General features: G+C 45.9%; 1 protein-coding gene across 2 annotated transcripts in view; it reads right to left on the bottom strand.

Annotated features, from left to right (window-relative positions):
* The window catches only part of LOC147446894 (callose synthase 10-like), a 260,133-nt gene that overhangs the window by 137,941 nt on the left and 109,065 nt on the right, over positions 1–13,127 (bottom strand). For both annotated transcript variants that reach the window (XM_086522840.1, XM_086522839.1), the window contains exons 10-12: positions 1,034–1,162; positions 233–306; positions 74–152 (exon numbers count right to left, since the gene is read on the bottom strand). In XM_086522840.1, coding sequence (XP_086378966.1) covers positions 74–152; positions 233–306; positions 1,034–1,162 — 282 coding nt within the window. The remainder of the gene's footprint in view (positions 1–73; positions 153–232; positions 307–1,033; positions 1,163–13,127) is intronic.

Genomic DNA, 13,127 nt, shown 5'->3' with positions numbered 1-13,127 from the left:
AATCAAGGTTACAAAAAAATTTCCATTACCATTTTTAAAATGAAAACAATCAATGTTCAGGTACTATACTTACAGTGTCATCATTAAAAAATGAAGATGATGTCTCGTCTACCATGGGCCACCCTTTCATTTTACCAAAACATGATTCTAACCTACAACAACGTAAATGTCAAACAAAAATCTCAAGATATTCCCTACAACGTTAAAATCAAAGTAGATTTTTGAGAATTACCAGAAAAACTCATTAAAGTCATCATAATTTCTCCATTTTGAGTGTGCCTTCTGATTTTTTCCTTTTTCAGCCTCCTTTAAGAACATTAAAAAAAATGAAGAACCAGCTTTGTCATGAACTAGCATCAGCTGTATCCTAGACACTTTTAATGCAAATTAGCTAAGCTGCCAATCTTGTGCAACTTGCCACGTAGTCCTTTAGCAACAATTCAAGCAATCACTCATCATATTTCAACTTCTATGATTTAGAAAATAATGATGAAACTGAAAAACAAATAGTGGGACACTTATGTAGGGCCTTAGCATATGAAAACTTTGGATCTGTGTTGTGGGGATATATGTTCTATAATGTAGATTACAAAGTTAAACGTTATCCCTTGCAAACTTCTATGTGCGAATTAAACTATTTTGTAACACGTGCATTTATTTAAATAACAAAATCATCCTCAGACGATTGGATTATTTGGATATATGCGTTCTTTCTAAATAAAAGCCTACCCTAGACATTTTTCAGCAACGTGGTCTGGCATTTTCTTACACATAATCGTTTGCCAATCAGAAATGTTTCATGCAACCTAGCTTCTGTTGGGATTTGTACAACGCCTATTTAATGAAGTGGTGCCATTAGCCAAACATAGAGAAAGCTTCAGCAACACTACCAAGTGAAACATAAGCCTTTACAAATAAACCAGAAGGTCCAGCAACAGCACAGGGTCCAAAATAATTATAATTTGCTACATACAAATAATTTCTCGCACAAACCAACAAAGTAAATACTGGAAAAACAAGATTACTTGTTTACCTTGCTTATGGCTGTATAGATAGGTACTATGAATTTCTCTAAAAATGATTTCTTGCTGTTGTCTTTGGAAAAGCAGTCTGAGCAAGTTATAAAATTCACTCCAAGCATGGCCTTCAGCTGCTGCGCAAACTGCACATGTATAGAGAAGCCTGAATGAGAAGGCATTGCAACAAGCACTGACTTGATTGACAACTTGATGATCATTTAGTCTCAATCTTCTAATATTTTTCCTGATCACTAGAGTGAGATGCACACAGTATGTTTATCAAAGGCAGCTCCATGAGCAATGGCCATAGGTGTGACTAGCTGACACTTCCTGTGACATAGTGGCAGCACAGTACCTTTTGCTACCTCTGCATAAGTAAACTGTACGATTATGAGACATTAGTGAACTGTAGAGCAGTGGTTATTGTTATTTCAATGCAAAGGATATTCATATGGGGATCCTGAAGGAGCCAGGTTAGTTTCTTGAATTGTATCTGGTTGCTTCTAGTGAAACGTGTTGCTGCTATGTCTTTGTTAAGCATGGTTCCATCCAGCAGAGAGACTGAGCATCACATGCTATTCTTGGTTTCATACAGGGATGACACCCCAAGACTCTTTGAGATATCAAATAAATCAAGGAAAAGCGATCTGAATTTGCCTATCATGGTTTCTTGTTGGCTCAGCAAAGTTCATAGGATGAATGAAGCTTTCTGCATCCTCACTGGCCAACACATACTCCCGTGCTGGGCCCCCCAAAAAAAACACTTGCAAATGGCTCATATTATAATTACCTTAATTCCATTTTCACAGCCAAGCCAATCACCGAGACATATTGGTCCTGACAGGAGGCTCCGAATCCTTTGTGCCCTAAGGTGAAAACGAAAATGTGATGCCTTCAGGGTTCTACCCTTCAATTATCACACTGAGAGGAAATACATCATGTGCTCTCTAGTGCTGTGGTCTTCTCTGTGCAGTGTGCTGAAGTCTCAATCACAACAAAAAGAGCCACAAATACGAGAGTGACAATTGTAGCACAAAAAGTGAGTATTGTGCTCTCTGTGGTGAAGGTCACCTCTTTCACTATGCCAAAGCCTCACTCACTCACAAGGTGCACTATAAGACATGGGTTCAAGGTACACCACACATTAGACAATTAATGAAAATGGTGAACTTGAGAAAAGAACATTGGAAAATGGAAGAACACACTCTATACTTCAATTTTCAAAAGACCAAGACCACAACTGACTGGCTGGTAACACTCAGCTCTAGACCAAGACTTAGACGTAGGTACAATAGGGTGCACAGGCTGACGTGCAATGACTAAGTGCAGTGAGTGTTAACTATCGACTAGTAGACACTGGGACCAGCAGTACCCAAATACGAGTAGTATCCAAGGGTGAGTAGTACCCCAAGTTGAGAGGACAGGAGTACTCCGAGGACAAGCAATACCCCAAAGGCCGAGGCTACCTAACTCGGTGACTCGTGACTAAATGACTATGTACGAATAGAACTAGTGATCACCCTGTAGCTGGCTAGAGATTCCCTGCTACTAATCTGCTCACCAGGTAAGCAAACATTGGAAAGATCATAAATACATGTGAAATTATATACATAATGGAATGGACTTATACATCAACACTCTATCACTCTATGGGTAGATTCTTGTCACAGGAACGGGCACCACGTGCCAACGGAAAAGAATAGACTGAACAACTTTAAGCACTTCAAATAACAACTGAACTGAAAGAGATGCAGGACACGAGACGGGGAGTGGCGAAATTCCACCCCAAGAGAGCACTCGCCCCTTTCGCTATTTCTTTATAATTGTTGATTTGCAAAGTACAACAGCTGGAGAGCAACCTCCTCTGCAATCTGCACGCTGAAGAGTGCCAGAGAGGGCTCCCAAGGCTCATATTTAAAGGCCCAAAGCCTAAAAGCATCAAAGATGAAAAGTTGACCCCAAAAAAACCCTTTCCTAAAATTTTGGGATTTTTTGAAAATTTGCTGCAAATTTTGGGATGTCCGTACAGGTACCACGTCATCATATTTTGAGGTTATAAACTTGTCTGACTTCGTTTCGGCCACTTTCGGGCGCTTTAAACAAATTTTCTTTGACTTTTAGTGTTTTTAGGCCCCTCGGCCGCTGATCTGTGAGTTGGTCGGGGATTCCTTCTGTTCCTTCTTCTTCTTCTAGGTTTTAGGCCCCTCGGTCGGGATCTATTCCATTGGTCAGAACTTGGTGGGAACTCTTCTTTAAAAGTAGGCCACTCGGCCAGACTTTATAAGTTGGTAAAACATCTTTTGCTACTGGAACAAACTGCTTTGAACATGGTAAGCCCCGCTTTGTATAAGTGTCTCACTTGGCGGGCCTTCCTTATGGCAGCTCGGAACTGTCGAGAAGAGTTAGATGAGATCTAATGGTGTCGATGTGGTCTTTGCCTTTCTGTATTTTACTTGTCTTCTCCCTTTCCCTTTGATCAGATGCTGACCCAAATGAATATCCCCACCTAAGTTCGTAATTTCAATCCATGGAAGTGAAAATTGTAGCGCGAATAATGTGTCGTGCTCTCTACAGTGTGGGTGCCCCTCAGTGCAATGTGCGTGACAATCTCACTCAACAAATGGAAACTCTCTCAAACAAATGAAACACCGAAACAATGGATAACAACAGAGAGACACAGCAGTGGACCAGAACATATGGACTCAACTAGCTCACGGAACCATGTACAGTCTCAGGTGTGGCAGCACACTTAGCTCCAGCCCAGGACTCACAGGTACAAATGGGGTGTCGAGGCTCAGATGTGCAGGGATGGTGAAGCAGTGCTCTGTGTAAGACTCTCTCTAGACGACTAAGTGCAAGATCAGATAGAACTGCCCCAAAACGACTACTGATATGTACAACCATAAGAGCCACCAACGGCCCATAAATGTCCAGCCAGCTAAGTCTATCTCCAAACTGAGTGGTGGTGGTGACCTGGCCACGATGTCCACCAGACCACCGTAGGTACCCTGCCACGTGGCACTCCCAGCCCAAAGGGTCCGTCCAGTGTGAACTAGACCAGCTGTAGCTAACTGTCCAACTGCCTATCCTGTGAAGTGACACTGTAGCAGGCTACAAAAATCCTCCTTGTTCCTGTTGCACCTATGATGGGTGTGAAGACACTATAGGTTTGAAGGATTGTGTTGCCCTCTTAGTTGTATGCCAGATTGATGGTTTAGGACGCCTCATTTTAAGAGAATGGATGGGATGTGGATGTGAACTGGTCATGTCAGAATGGTGAACTCAACTCCCTCAACATCCAAAGCCTATAGCTCGTCATAATTAGCTGGGTTGGAGCGTGAGCAATAGCTTCCTTTTTTTGAGTTACTTTTGCTACTATATTCTGAGCTTGTTCCAAACGGGCTTGAGACCCATAAGGTTTATGTGAAGAGGGTAGGTGCTGAAGGACCTCCAAGGGATCCTCAACCACCTTGGGGTGCTTTGTGATGTTTTGGAAGTTGGGACTATAGGGGGAGCTCTTTTACTGTCGATGCTTCGGCTCAGGGAAGTGTCAGCAGTCATGAGAGAAGCTAGGATGAGTGACAACAGAACCGCAAACAGTTGTCCTTAAATTGAGTGCGGAATCTCTTGCTCTTTTCCTACAGAGTGCTATAAAGAAGAGTGTGAAACAGGTGTTTTATATTGTGGTGTAAACAATACAGAGCATTCCAAATTTCGAGAGACATTGGTGGGCTAGGACCTGCAGCCCCCCAAAAAAAAGTACAGATTAGCGTGCCAATTGTAATCTGGGTGATCAGGAGAGAGAAACATGACACATGCAGCTACTGTTTCGGTCTTGGACTTCTTCAAAAACAAAGAGGTGCATGTACCGGCAGTACTAGCCGTCAAAGAACTAGACATCCCTATAGCTTTTGCAAGCACATTTGGAGTCATATATCCTGTCTGCAAAGCTGGAAAGTGGTTAAAGAACTAGGCACCGAGGTGAGTGTTCGGTAGAGATGGAAACTGTTTAGCTGCCAACCCAGGTAATCCAGAAAAACTAATTTTCTCAAAGGAGAACACCTGAGATAGGGAAGTCATTGGACGGTGATGATAGAAATGGATAAAGAAATTCCCATGGTGATTAGTAGCTGGTCCTGAGGGAGCCTTATAGGGCACAAAAAGCATGCTGGTTGTGATCGCCATGACAGGGGTGACAAACAGCTTGTCGTTGGCGAAGGATGGCGGTGGCAACTGCCGTGTCTTCTCCTACTCCAAAACCTTCTTCTTCCTCTAGCCCAAATGCCTGATAGTCCTTGTCTCTGGTATCACTATCATCTGAGGATTGTGAGCTGACTTCTTAATCACCTTGGGAAGATTCTTTTGAGGCATCCTCTGCATCAGCTTGATCCTGATCAACAGCGTCGTCTGAAGATCCATACTCTGATGGAAGTGAAGAAGGTGAGAATAGCTTGCTTGTGGGAAAGGAAGGTGCTTGAGTAGGTTCCTCTGGGACGTCTACTCCTATTCTTTCCTTTTGAAAGTGTCTGGCTATTACAAGCAAAGGAACAGCTTCCACAGTCAAGCTGGGCTTAGAGATAGATCTAGCTTTCCATAGCAGGGCTATAGTCACTTGCACAAGACAAGCAGTTACAATTGGTCTTGGGTTCACACTGAACAGACTCTTGCCCTGGGGAGAGTGACACGTGGCAGAGACACAATGGCACGGGTGGTAGTCTAGTGGACACCGTGGCTAGATCACCTCCACTATAGTTTGGAGATAGACGTAGCTGGACTATCAGGGATATTTTGCTAGCCATTGGTGGCTCTTTATGATTGTATGTACAGTTGGTTCTATTCGTCGTATGTTGCATCTACTTTCTATGGTCTAGCGTCTTGAGTCATGTGTCTTGTGTCCAGCGCCGCACATCTACACCCTTCCTGCACACCGGAGCCTTGACACCCCCATTGTACTTGTAAGTCCTGGGCTTGGAGCTGAGTGTATTGCTAGCTAGAGTCTGTATTGGTTCCATGAGTTAGTCGAGCTCCATTGAGTTTTGAGTCTATTGTTGTGTCTTTGAGTTGCTCATTCCATTGCTCTAGTGTGTTTTCTTTCTGTTGGAGTGAGGTTCCACACATATTGCAATGACAATCACCCATAATGGAGAGCACGACAGACATTTCTTGCTACAGGTGTTCTCATTTTTGGCACACACCCCTTGGCCCTACCCACCCGCTCTCTCTCTCGTCCCTACCCACCCCCCTCCGGCTTACCACGCCATCCTTGGGTAGGTTCTATACAGCATTCTTATGCGTTCTCCCTTAGCAGGTTACAGCAGGCCTACACAATTTGCAAAGCTCTCCATGTATGCTAATGTGGGCTGTTGACAGCATCTGAGTGTGTTGTATGTAAGCTTTTGTGGTCTTGTGCGCACCTCCCTATTATTATGCAGTCTACTGTACATCAATCTACCAGTGAGTTTACAGTGTGTAAGGATACTATAGTTTGCAGTCTGCAATGGGTCAGTGGGTCCATGTCCACATGGCAAGGAGCAGCATGCAATCGCAGAGGGAAGCTTAGAGAAAGAGGCCTGCCCTTGCTGAAGAGCATATTAGTTCTGGAGATGATGAATCCGCTAATAGTAGCCATGGCGTTACTACAGACATGACCTCGAGTGCTCCTAGTGTCGAAAGTTACAGGGCGTCTGCACAAGATTTGGATTCGGATTTGAGCTCAGGATCAAGCAGCTCCAGCACCCACCAAAGGTACAAAGAAGAGCAATTATTAATTATTAAGCCATAGGATCTGCAGGCCTGCAAAAACCAAAAGCCAAGCTCCCTAAATTTTCACTTGCAACCCCCTAATCCATCTCTTCGCGATGTACTCTCCCGCAATCAGCTGCAAAAATTGGGTTCAACGTTGGCTGATACAAATTTTGCTGAAGAGCATATTAGTTCTGGAGATGATGAATCCGCTAATAGTAGCCATGGCGTTACTACAGACATGACCTCGAGTGCTCCTAGTGTCGAAAGTTACAGGGCGTCTGCACAAGATTTGGATTCGGATTTGAGCTCAGGATCAAGCAGCTCCAGCACCCACCAAAGGTACAAAGAAGAGCAATTATTAATTATTAAGCCATAGGATCTGCAGGCCTGCAAAAACCAAAAGCCAAGCTCCCTAAATTTTCACTTGCAACCCCCTAATCCATCTCTTTGCGATGTACTCTCCCGCAATCAGCTGCAAAAATTGGGTTCAACGTTGGCTGATACAAATTTACAGGCTGATGTCCCTGTAGATATGTTTCACGAGTTTTTAAACCTTTTTCCAAAGGTACGAGGTCACACTCTTACTGCAACACAGATTGGACATACGCTGGGGTTGACAAGCTTCCCATCTTTGAAGCCGGCTACACGTACATACTCTCAGCTCTATAAAGATGCTACAATCTAGGAATGTCAAGATTTGTTTCAGCCTAATCACCCCCACCACACGAGGAACAAAGCTCTTTCGACACTCTTCAAATATTGCTTTCTGGTTGGGGATGCCAAAGACCTAGCAGGAAGAAGTGATGTCCCCACTACTTTACCACACTGTGATGGCCTCTACGGCCTGCAAAACACTATACCTTATGGGTTTCATCAGATCCTGTATACATCAGTGCAATCGAGGGCAAAGATATTTAGAGCCCAGGTGCAGTCCACTCAGTCGAGCTTCCAATGTTTTTTCACCCCCATGTTGGCCTGGGTCATCAACATCCATGTCAGTCCTATATAAGTGGATGAGGATAAGCGACGGTTGACTTTAAAAACAAAAACAAAAACTCTAGGAAGTGTTGCAGATCAACCACAAAAGAAGAAGAAGAACATGGCCAAAGTGGTGAAAGACACGGCGGAGTCACTACTTCCTTTGCCATTCTCAGAGAGCCAGACTAGGGTGACACATTCCACGATGCTTTTCTTCTGCTTCCACCCCTCGTTCTACTGTGCCGGTGTTCAGCTCTACCATTCCCAATCCACGTCTGTAGCGCGGATAATGTGTCGTGCTCTCTACAGTGTGGGTGTCCCCCAGTGCAATGTGCGTGACAATCTCACTCAACAAACAGAAACTCTCTCAACAGAATGAAATACAAGAAACAATGGATAATAACAGAGACACAACAGTAGACCAGAACATGTGGACTCGACTAACTCAAAGGACCATGTACAGACTCTGGAGTGGCAGCACACTCAGCTCCAGCCCAAGACTCACAGGTACAAAATAGGGTGTCGAGGCTCAGATGTGCATGGATGGTGTAGCAGTGCTCTGTGTAAGACTCTCTAGACGACTACGTGCAAGATAAGATGGAACTGTCCCAAAACGACTACTGATATGTACAACCATAGGAGCCACCAACGGCCCATAAATGTCCAGCCAGCTAAGTCTATCTCCAAACTGAGTGGTGGTGGTGACCTGGCCACGACGTCCACTAGACCACCGTAGGTACCCTGCCACGTGTCACTCCCAGCCAAAGGGTCCGTCCAGTGTGAACCAGACCAACTGTAGCTAACTGTCCAACTGCCTGTCCTGTGAAGTGACACTGTAGCAGGCTACAGGTTGCCCGCCAGGTCACCGTCTCGGTGAGCCAAAACTGAATGAAACTGCAAAAGTAACTATATGTACCATGAAAGATGAGGTAAGAGCACAGTCCTGTCACCCAAGGGAAAGGGTCGTCCCCACTGCTGCTCTAGAGCTTCCGGATCGGGAGGAGCCATCAGATCAATAGTGTAACCATGCGGTTGCTGTCCTGTGCTTTGCATACCTTGATTTCCTGTGGTTGTAGCAGCCATCTGCTGCACAGCGGATGGGAGTACCTGCCTTGAAGTGAACTCCGGACGCCTGGTAACGCAACCATGGCGGTGTGCACCAGTAACACCGTCACAGCAAGGAACACTCTGGCTCTGCATGTGTGGCATCTGGATCTGAGACTCTTGCTGAGTGAAGTACTGGACCTGGGGCTGTGGGTAGTGTCCCATGAACTACTCAGAGGGTTGAGAGGAACCTGCTGGGTAGTGTTCCATGAACTGTTGAGAGGGCTGAGAGTGACTTGCTGGCGCTGCAAAGGTGGCTGGACTCTGGACCTGTATCCCTGGCCTAGTCCATCCATATCCCACAGTAGCCTGGGTAGGCCTGTTATCATACATAAGCATTTCTTGAAATCCTTGCACCTGTGCTTTGAGGTCATCAATAATTCTCGACTTTATCTTCAATGCCTGCTGCAGTGCAAAAATCGTTGCATCTCGATCAGAGATGGCACTCTCGGCAACTCGCAGGGATCCCTCCATAGCTGCGTATGTGGCGGAGTGATGCTGGTGGGTTGCAGCTAGCTGCTCCACGCCTAGCTCGATGGTGGCAATAGCAGCTCTCGAGTCCTGAAGCAACTTCTCTGAAAGCTGAAACAGAGAAGTGGAGTCGGTCCTACCTGAAGATCCCTGAGATGGATGTGATGCTGGAGGGCGCACATGTGGCATTGCCGGCGAGCTAAAAGTAGGTGCAGATGGTGGCACAACCAGCGAGCTAGAAGTAGGGACACTCGGTGTAGAAGGTGCTTCACAGATTGTTGTTGTAGGTGCAGCGAGTGATATGTTGACCGGTGTATGAGTGAAGATGGGAGAAGAAGGAAGAGGATCCTGTATGGGTGAAGTGACCATCCTGTCCTGAGGAGCGGCAGTAGACACTGGTGTCGGCACAGCAGAACCAGGTGTAGCAGTAGACATATGACGCTGAAGATGTACCCTAGTCTGCTGTCTCTCAGAAACTGGCAAGGAGAGTAGAGAGTTCACTCTATCCTTCATCACTTTCGCCTTGATCTTCTTTTTCTTGGTGACTGTGGAGTCTACTTGCATGCTCACGGGTTTCCTTTTCCCTTTCGAGGTTCCCGGTTCCTCATCCACTTCATTTATGTTGATAGGTATGTTTATGATCCATGCCAAGAGAGGCGCCGCAAAACATCTAAAAGTTAACTGCACAGACTGCACTTGGGCCCGAAATCTTTTAGCCCAAGACTGCAGAGAGCTGAAGAGAATTTGGTGGAATCCACATGGGATAGTGTGGATTAAACAGTATAGCCCGTCGCAGTGGGAGAATGTAGTGAGAATATTTGTTTGTACCTTGTCTTCTTTGGCATCCCGAGCCAGAAAGTAATACCTGAAGATTGCGAGAAGCCGTCTGTTTCGCTCATAATTTGGGTGATCCGAGCTCAATAGCTCTTTACATGCTTGAATTGTCGCGTCCTTGGACAACAAAGAGAAAGTGCGAGTAGTAGACTTCATAGCTGGAAAGTTGGTCATACCCATGGCATGGCCAAGCCTTGTAGCTGTTAGCTTGTGGCCCCGGACCTTTGGAAAGTTTTTCAGCAGTTGATGTATCAGTTCTACTGGAATAGTATCAGGTAAATTTGCATCAGCCAATTCTGTGAGACCTAGAGTCCGTAGTTGAGCAGTCGAAAGCACCTCACTGAGAGATGGTCGAGGTTGCTGCATATGAAAATGTAATGAAAATGCTGTGCGATTTTTTGAAGAAGCAGGCCTCTTGATTTCATGAGTGATAATTTGCGGCTTTTCTTTTTTCTGAGCCACCTTTGATTGTTCCTCTGGATCACTGGAAGCACCTGACTCTGAATTTACATCTGAATCCTCAGATGCTGCTGAGTCTGCTTTGTAGCTTTCATCACTTGGGTCACTGGAGGTAAAGTCATCTATGTCATGGCTGCTGCCGCTTGGAGATACTTCCTCTGCTTCGCTCTCTGATTGTTCAACCCGAGCTTTTCTCCTCTTCATCTCTACCTTTTTCTTGCTACTTCCTTCTTGCTACCCCTGCCATGGTGAGGTCTGATGACAAACAGAGGATGACAAACAAAGCCGCTGAGTAGCCAATGGAAAAGTAGTAGGATGCAGACAAGTTAGATTTCTTCTGCTAAATCGTTAGGCTGGGCGAGTAATTTAAGGTAGGGTAAATTCGAACCAGGCGAAAGTGGGCGGTTAGGGCGAGAGGGTGCTGGGAGAGGGTAGGGGTGAGGGGAGGATAGGGGCGAGAGGGGGTGTGGGAGAGGGTAGGGGCGAGAGGGGAGGATAGGGGCGAGAGGGGGTGTGGGAGAGGGTAGGGGGCGAGAGGGGAGGAGAGGAGAGGGTAGGGGGCGAGAGGTGAGGATAAGGACGAGGGGGGAATAGGGGCGAGAGGGGGTGTGGGAGAGGGTAGGGGGCGAGAGGTTTGGATAGGGGCGAGAGGGGAGGATAGGAGAGGGTAGGGGGCGAGAGGTGAGGATAGGGACAAGAGGGGGGATAGGGGCGAGAGGAGGTGTAGGAGAGGGTAGGGGGCGAGTTTTAGGATAGGGGCGAGAGGGGGTGGGTAGGGGCGAGAGGGGGTGTGGGAGAGGATAGGGGCGAGAGGGGAGGGTAAGGGTAGGAGGCAGTAGGGTAGGTAGGTGCGAGGGGTTGGGAGACTAGGGTTTATTAAGGCCTAATGAGAGTGAGCACAACAGTAGCAAAGTGCTAGCAGATACAAAGATAGGATAATTTTGAGCAGGTACGAAGAGAGGACTCAGATAAAGAAGGGTATTAAGGCTTGCAATGATTATTAGTAGCCAGCTTTGGAGCACCAAAGAGTACTTTCCCCCTTTCTTTCTTTCTGCAGCAAAGCTGAAAGTTTATTTGCACCAAAGGTTTTTTTGCTGGTATTGGAATCAAAAAGTTCTTTGACATAAACTCTGCCATATTCTTTATATAGACAGCCTCAATCGTCGTCTAAGCAGAATCCCCAAGCAGATTCCACTTTTTCAAACTGAACAAAAAACACTCTGACTAGAAGCTTGACTGATAGCAGTTTGGAAGGACCTTGCTACTTAACTGCAAATAACACTTAGGATAGAAACAATTAGAGGAGTGACTGAACTGTTGAAGTTCCGATAATACCCAATTACCAGGAGGACTTAGTGGAGAAAAGATATCTTAGAGGAAAGGTGGAAACTTACAAACATAGCAAAAACTGAGACAGTAACAGAACATCTATTCTGGTGGAAAGCTCAAGGGGAGGAGAGAGATGGGCCATAGAACCTACAGATGGCGGAAAGTTGCATACCCTTTACTCAAAGGAGTAATAGCACTTGATTCTGGAGCCATTTACCAGTGGCAAAGGGACGCCTTCCAAAGTGACTAACTAGACAGCCCTCTGTGGAAAAACCTCCTGTACTCTAAAGGGCCCTTGCCAAGCTGGAACCAGCTTCTTTGCTTTTTTCAAATATTTTGCTTGATAGAGTAGCACCAATGTGCCTTGCGTTATTTTTGGCTTTCTGAGGTGGCGATCATGCCACGCTTTGCGACGAAGTTGTTCCGCTTGCAGAGCACGAGAAGCTAAAAGTCGGCTTTCATCCAATAAGGTGAGACGAGAGATAGAGACAGATTCCATGCCCCAACATACACGCAGACTGCCCACCCTAGGGGAACCGGAGTTGAACTCAAATGGAGCTATGGCTTCCAAACCGAAAGCGAGTTGAAAAGGCGTTTGATTCGTTGTTCCTTTGAAAGATGTGCGGTATGCCCAAAGAGTGCCGTGCACAGCCTGAGCCCACGATGCTGGATGGAGATGACATGCTTTCCTCAGTAGAGCGATCAGAACCTTGTTGGTGCTCTCGGCCTGTCCATTGGCTCTAGGGTAATAAGAGCACGACTTGCGATGAAAAATCTTGTAATTGGCCAGCAAATTTGAGATCATGTCATTGACAAAATGACTGCCTCTATCACTGGTGATCTCTAAGGGACATCCAAATCTGCATAAAATATTTTCATATAAAAATTTGGCCACTGTATTGCCGGTGCAATCTACTGTCGCTAGTACCTCTGCCCACTTTGTTGCATAGTCTGTAGCCACTAGCAGATATTTGCGATTACCCGGTTGAGCCGAGGGATATATTGGTCCCACAAAGTCCAAACCCCGTCTCTCAACAGGTAGCCACGCCATCGAGACCTACAAAGGACGATTGGATTGCTTACTCGGCTTCGGCCCACATCTCTGGCACACATCACAAACCTTAGAATATGCTATTGCATCCTTAAAAATGTAGGGCCACCACAGACCACTCTGTAGTATCTTCTGAG

This window comes from Adiantum capillus-veneris, chromosome 11 (genome assembly GCF_014529385.1).
Source record: "Adiantum capillus-veneris isolate H3 chromosome 11, ASM1452938v2, whole genome shotgun sequence".
In the NCBI taxonomy this organism is placed as follows: domain Eukaryota; kingdom Viridiplantae; phylum Streptophyta; class Polypodiopsida; order Polypodiales; family Pteridaceae; genus Adiantum; species Adiantum capillus-veneris.
The sequence above is the reverse complement of the archived record's forward strand: the minus strand, read 5'-3'. Positions and strand labels throughout refer to the sequence as shown.